Genomic DNA, 7437 nt, shown 5'->3' with positions numbered 1-7437 from the left:
AGCGTTAAAGTGCACATTTGAAAATAAATAAAAAACGTGTTTGTTGGGGGAGCGCCGGGCCTGATTTAAAGTAAATATGGACATAATTGTTATATGGGCTGGTCACATAACTGTCTGAATGTTGCTGTCAAGTCTGAAGTAACTGGGGGGACTTTCTTTGACATTTTATATGAATGATCCTGCTATCGTTTAAGTACCTGTTTCACCTTTAGAAGAACTTAGAAACAAGGTTGTTAGCAAAGTTGATACAAAAAACACCTCCACCCTTGACATTAGTTCCAGGACAAAGAGTAAGTGTAAAGATTGTTTATTTATCAGACTGAAGCCAGAACAAAGTAAAAAACAGATACAGGTTTCATGTTGGCATGTGAAGAGGTCAACTGGTCCAGTTTGGTTTCTAAAGGTAGAGAACGGTGCTAAGCACGCTGTAAGACATGGAGAAGTTGACCAGCAAGCCGATCACCCAGGACAGACCCCTGCTGGGCTGAGGCAGAGAGAACAGGTAGGCGATGGTGTGGCAGATGCGAGAGCCGGCGAAGATGCGGAAGTGAAGCAGAGCGGCCGACAGCACAGGGCCAGTCAGAGCGTAAAGCAGGCCGACCAACACGAAGGGAACAATGGTCTCTATGTCATTCTGGTGACACCTGGAGAATAAAAACACATAGGATCTATCAGTATCTATCACAACTTATTTGTATTGGATAGTTTACCATTTGAATTGTCCATATAAGTATTTTATCTGGTTTAGTTATTATATAGCTTCCCATGATAACCTAGCCAGGATTTTCTCTGACCCTGTGTTAAGGTCACTCATAACCTCTTATCATCTCACCTTCGAACTCGCTCTACATCTGGATGGCTCCTCAGCAGCTTCTTCCTCTCCTCTGCAGGCTTTCTGGCCACATCTTCCTCATTTGCAAAAGCCTAAATTAGGGAGATCAAATTAAATAAATTGACACAAAAACCAAAGTTAGCGCCAGTTAGACATTCCACATTTCCCTCTCAAAGACCGGAAGTAAAACCAATACAATTCTTATCGATTTTCCAGAAAAGACTAATGTAGAACAGAAATATATTTGTTAACCTGTTAAGCCCGGGAGCAGCGTCTGAGGGCTTCTTAACATTTAACAAACTATGAATGTGTCATACCCACTTAACGGGAAGAAACTCAGCTACCTGAACATATGAACCATTTGTACCGAAGCAAAACACAAGTCTAACGCCGAGCCTCTGAATTAGCACTAAGCGAAAGAGTGCTAACGCACTTAGCACATAACTCACGGTAGAAATATTTTATACTTCATTGGATCTGCACAAACTATATATCATATGAAAGTTGAGATTCCACAGATTCCAATGGTATAAGTATCATTACTGTGCGACCAGCGAAAGCCAGCAAAGACAACACACAACTTCACTTTACGGGGCCAAAACAGCAAATACGTCTTACCTTTGCTGTTTTCTGATCAAAGTTGTGTTCAATGGCATTAAAACGCAAACACTGCTGAAGGTTAATCCAATGTCTCTGTGTCACTTTGAAATGATTACTGATAATCCATCATAACATTTATGTCAAAGATGGGCGTGACTATGTGGCGAAGTCACGCCCATCTACTTCCGCTCCATGGGACTTTATTTCTGAAAAATTATGTATTGAAGTCAAAGGGGAGAGAAATGCTAACGCTACATTAGCATCTGCGATCGTTTCTACTTCATGCTATCTGCACAAATGGTTGACATTAAACATTAAAAAGACCAGGCAGTTCAGAGAGAATCAAAGGAAGGCAGGCAGGCAGCTTTGCATGACATTCTTCTGGACGTGTTTCATTGTGGTGATAGTGAGGGTAGTCAATCCTTTTGTTGACAAGACAGTAGTGACGGCCATCTTGGTGACGTCACGTATGTTATTCTGCTAGACTGGAGATGTAGTTCATTCAGCGTTTCACACAAACAAATGTGTTACTTCACAGTTTTACGGCACTTTTTTTTTTTTGACTTGCAAAATTATCTTTTAAATTGACAAACATCATATGTGTAATTCGTGGCACAATTCAAACGAGATCGAAAGATAATCTTTCTCTCTCCATTGACTTCAATACATAATTTTTCCAAAATAAGGTCCCATGGAGGTCCACCGGAAGGGGAGGGACTTCGCCACTCAAAATGTGTCGTAAAACTGTGAAGTAACACTTTTTTTGTGTGAAACCGCTCAATGAACTGCATCTCCCGTCTCGCACCACACACTGAGACGGCCGTCACGTTGGCACATTTAACTTGTTTATTTCAGAATGAGGTAAAAAGTATTAAAAGAGGTTAACATCACTACAAGTCTGGGCATGTTGAGAGCTGTACATACACAAAAGAGGAGTTAGTCGGTTCCGTAAGAGCCAGCATGCGGGACCGGGATTCTGGGATTTGTAGTCTTTCTTGCGTATTTTTCATAGTCTTATATTTCAACAGTTTTACGACAAACTGTGACTTTTTTTACATGGAAATTATTATTTAAGATTGACAAACATCATACTATATGTGTAATTCGTGGCTTCAAATTATTTCCGAAATAAGGTCCCGTGAGTCCCACCGGAAGGGGAGGGACTTCGCCTCTCTATTGTTACTTACCCCTCTGGTTATGCGGTAGAATGCAGTCAGGGGAGCCATCAGCAACATTTTCACAACGACAATGACTGCATAGGTGGTGAAAGCCATGAACACCTCATCTTCCATAAGCTTTGCCATCTCTGCTGGTTTACAACTGAATCACGCTGAGGAAGAGGTATGATCACGCTGTGGCAAAGATACAAAATTAACTTAACAAAACAACATAGATTAAAATAATTCTGCTGCCAAATGTCTTCAAAACGTCCACAAAAGTGTCAAAAGTGTGACCAGAGTGCACTCAAGGCTTATTACTATCAAGTGGAGAATATAAGGTTGTTTGTAAGGTTTTAAATGCACTGTGTATACAGATCAAGTAAAATAAACAGACACACCTCTGCTACAAAAACTGAACAAACAACTTTCAGCTTGTGGGTTTTAAAGTAAGTCTGACCACATATGAATGCTAATACAATATTGTCTAAAATACAGAAAACCATTCACAGTTCAACAGCTCTACTTACGTGCTGAGGTGACTCTGCAGAAGTGAAGAAAGTCTGTGTCTGTTACGACGAACTGACCCAGAAAACTCAGGGGGCGGGGCTACAACTGCAGGACAAAACACACAGCTTCCTGGTTGAAGGAATGTCCCTCTCTGTGCATTCCAAGATTATAATGCTTTGTCTGTCAAATGCAGCGTGGCAAAAAATACCAGGAAGTCATTTTTCATCTGTTTCCATTTTGCAGTTTATTAGGCAGCATGTTTTTCTAGGTATTCTAACATTTAGTTATACAGATGATACTGACCCACAATCCGCTGCACACAGGACAAAGTTCAAGGTGCAATGCTTTCATGAGTAGTCCTCTGAGTGCATACTCCATGCATTTTTTGTAAGGGCAGCTATAGTTTAAAAGAAACTCAGCGATGTTTCTCCACTTAAATACACAATTAACATCCCATTACATCTGCTTCCTATTTTTAAGATTTGCATATTTCAAATTCACTTACACTGCCTTAAGATATGATATGTTCAGTATTTGAGGATTGCTGTGTATGGATTTATTTAATATAAGTTTGGACCTTTGCTAATCCTACCAACTCTGAATGACTTGAACTATTTAAGGAAGGGTAGGGAACAGTGTGAGTGTTTACAACTTATGCATGTGAGGAGTGTGTTAAGTTTAATGCATTTTTAAGTACACTAATTGAAAACGTCTCTTTTGGATGAGATTGACGTAGGTTAAATAATTGTGAATGAAGCACGGTTTAACGCTTTTCATTACAAGATCAAATGTATTGCTCTACATGCTGGAGTTTATTACTCTGCATGCTATATGTATATACCCAAACCCATGGACAGTAGATTAGCCATGCAGTCAGTTCAATTTAGATAGAAATACATTTAAATGACGTAACCATCGCCAGGGAAAAGCATCAGTGTCTTTTTGAACCCTTGTTGATTGTTAATTTGAAAGGACTTCACAGTATGTACTATTTGTCCCTGTGATCTGATGCATTATGGATTTTTTTTTTCCTGATGAATGTGTTTGTAGCCCCGGCTGCCTGGTGGGAAAATAAAGTTTGACTTGACTTGAGATCTGTAGTTAGCACAGATCAGAAAAACCTCAAGGACCAATTTAGACTGACTGCAGGTGTCGGTTTATACCCTCATCTGAGAGGGGATTTTGCTATTGCGCTTGAAACCTTTCACAGCTCAGTTTCAAAACCCCAATAGTGAATTGGGAGTACGAGTTGCAAGAATCAGGGAGTGTACGCTTACAGGCGTCGTATGTGAGAGATACTGTATGTCAATTTGAACTTCACATATTAGGTTGTCAAGTAACATGATGAAGGGTTGAATGTTATTCACATAAATACAATCACAATCATAAGTCAGTAAAAAATAAAGAATACAATGACATTTTCGCTAAGCTTCATCCCTTGTTTTAAGGCTATTTGTGGGCATTAAGGAGCTCGACACCAATTAATGCAGAAGATGTATTCCATGTATTGAAGTGTATTTGACACTTTTCGCAAAAGTGATGTTTAAACAAGCCAAGTCAAAGTAGATCACGGAGGAATTGTAATTTATACTCCTTGCCATTTCAAAATGTCCTGCTGTCTTGAGACACCAAAGGGGAACATTGTGAAGCAGCACTACATATTACTTTTTAAAGCCTGCCAGTTATGTGATTCAGTGCTTGAACATCCACGTCCTATGACTAGGAAAGTTCCAATATGTCCAACTGTGTTGTCTATAACATGAGATAGTATTCCGTTTTTAAAGAAGTCCTCATGTCAACAAAAGTGTATCCCTCAAGATACACACATAATGGATTAGTCTGGCAACCTCACGTTCTGATCAGTGAGCAGGTGGCGACTCTTTTGGTTGCAAAATGAAGTGGGGTTGTTCAGAAGAACCCAACTTCTTCTTCTTAGATTCTCTCAGTTTTAGAACTTTAACCCTTTCATAGTGTGGTTTTAAGTTCATGAAAGGTAATTGTTACTTTTAAGTTGCCTAAAAATGCCTTGTACTGCGTTCCGTTGTACTTTGGCCACCCTTTCATATCACTGCTGGTTCCAAAAAATCAAGGTGGCAACTACCATAATGCCAAACTCAATGTTCCAAACTCTAGTCCGCAAACCAATGGGTGAAGTCATGGTGATTATGCCCATCTCTACACAATCCATGGGATAAGTATAAATTGTCAATTGCTCAAAAGTCATAATGTTGAAAATCCTTGGGACACATTTCTGCCAGTATTATATATCAAAGTTTCTCAATGCTGCAGATCTGCTTGTTGAGCGAAGTGGATTAACAGTAGACTTGCAGCTCCCTTGCTTCAAATATCAAATGTTTCAATCTGTTGAGATCTTGGTAGCAGCTTTTAAAGCAGCCAGGCTCTCTCCTCTCCGTTCTTCATCCTCCCATCGTTGCTCAGTGAACTCCTGTCCCCAGACGGTGTGGCTAGATTTTAGCTGGGTAAAGTCGAACCCACTTTTGTCTCAAACAATGCTGTCATGTCTCTTTAATCAAATGTGTGTCACGTTGGTGTGTTTTGAGATGCTTGAAACATTGAGTCTGAGCTTACACAAAGAGCTATGTCTTACCAGCATGAAGCACTTTGAAAAGGGTACACAACACCTGACAAAGAGACCAAGCTTGTTATTTCTCCCTGTGCACCAGCTCCTCTCCCTGTCACATCCCACTAAGCCCAGTTGATTCTCTGAACCGGGAGGGTGTACACCAGTTTGGGAGGGGAGTCACAGTCGGTTATGTTTAGTTGTTGGAGAGCAATGTCTGCCTTAGAAAAACACTATTTTGATAATGTGTCTATTTAGCCCAAGGCATGTTTTCCATGATTTGACATGCTGATACATGTAGAGGCATGATGCTAATGACAGGTGACAAACACACACACAGATGATGTTAGTTGTTTCAATTCCTCTCACTGCGCCGGCTGTATAGGAGTTGCTTCAGCTGTGTTTTTTAGTTGTCTGTCTAATGTGCATCTGACAGAACAGGTTCTGTTTTAATCAATACAGCTGTCTACACAGGCTTGTGTTTCACTCACCCTGTATGTGCGACCCAAAGCATATTGTTTTACGCTTCAATTGTATTTATTTTTTTCTTTTGTGAGTTGAGCTGTTAGCTCTGCCAAAATGCTACTGTACACTCAACACTTTGCCTGAATACATCCTGTACTTGGTGGAAGACTGAACCATACTACACAGCAGAAAACTATCCCAAGGATAAAAAATGTAACATTAAACTAGTGATGATTTAAAGGTCCCCTATTACTGTGTTTCATCAATATATTATGGGTCTCAGATATATACAAAACATGTCTCTGAAGTGTTTGGCTCCAAATACCAAACAGATCATTGCAGCATCCCACAATCCCCTCTGTTTCAGCCCTGTTTAAAAAGTGCTGATTCTCTGTCTTTTACTTTAGATGAAAATAAGGAGCCCCTCCCCTCTGAGAGATATTTGGATAAAAATAACACAATGGTGCTCTAGAAGGAGATTCAGGTGATAACCCAGCTAGCGGGGAACGTTCTCACAACTTTGACTAACGTTACCTATTGGTTCTAATAAGGTTTTAAAGAAACGTTTTAATCTGATGTTCAAATAACCTTTTAAGGATGTTTGTTTTTTCAAATAATGTTCCTATAAGGTTAACTAAGACATAACGTTTTAACTGCAACATTCAGAGGATGTTTTGAGGATGTTATTGAGGCCTGAGATGACAGAAAGTGTTTTATAAAACGTTCCTTTAATGTGATATGTTAACAAAGGCGGGACGTTTTGCCTGCAACATTCTAAGGATGTGTTTTGGACGTTGTTGGGTAACACATTAAAGATGTTCTTTATAAAACGTTCCCTCAATGTTACATGATAACAAATGAAGAATATTCTCCAAGAAACATTCTGAAAATGTTTTCAGGATGTTATTCTTTTTTTATAAAACGTTCCTGTTATGGCAAATATTAACACGGTCATGGTCAACGTCAGACTTATTTCTAGAGCGCTTTAAAAAACAAACTTGTTGCATTTGTTTGAAAAGGATGTTTAAAATAAATCTGATGTCACCATATTTTCCTTTTGAAAAAAACAAACAAGCACGTAATTCATGATAAGCTGTAAGCAGATATTGCATGTTTGCGGTGGCATGTGTGAGTTCCCAGCTAGAAATGTTACCATTCATTGTTCTAGGAATGTTTTCAGCGGGACGTTTTATTTTGGTTCCCAGAATGTTCTTCTGAAAGGTAGGATAACGTTCTCTAAAAACATTCTTAACATTTTTGGTGATAACTTTCTTAAGATGTATGAGCGCATT

At 39.4% G+C, this 7437-nt stretch overlaps 1 protein-coding gene across 1 annotated transcript; it reads right to left on the bottom strand.

The window, feature by feature from the left end:
- Positions 1–291: 291 nt before the first annotated feature.
- Positions 292–3225, bottom strand: LOC117547120 (microsomal glutathione S-transferase 1-like). The gene is made up of 4 exons (XM_034217625.1): positions 3120–3225; positions 2620–2784; positions 833–924; positions 292–644 (listed from the first exon to the last, which is right to left on the bottom strand). Exons 2-4 carry the CDS (start codon positions 2734–2736, stop codon positions 398–400), a joined length of 456 nt encoding a protein of 151 aa, XP_034073516.1. The 5' UTR covers positions 2737–2784; positions 3120–3225; the 3' UTR covers positions 292–397.
- Positions 3226–7437: the final 4212 nt, after the last annotated feature.

Source organism: Gymnodraco acuticeps, unplaced genomic scaffold, assembly GCF_902827175.1.
Source record: "Gymnodraco acuticeps unplaced genomic scaffold, fGymAcu1.1, whole genome shotgun sequence".
NCBI classification, from domain to species: domain Eukaryota; kingdom Metazoa; phylum Chordata; class Actinopteri; order Perciformes; family Bathydraconidae; genus Gymnodraco; species Gymnodraco acuticeps.
Note: the sequence above shows the minus strand (reverse complement) of the source record. Positions and strands in the feature narration are given on the sequence as shown.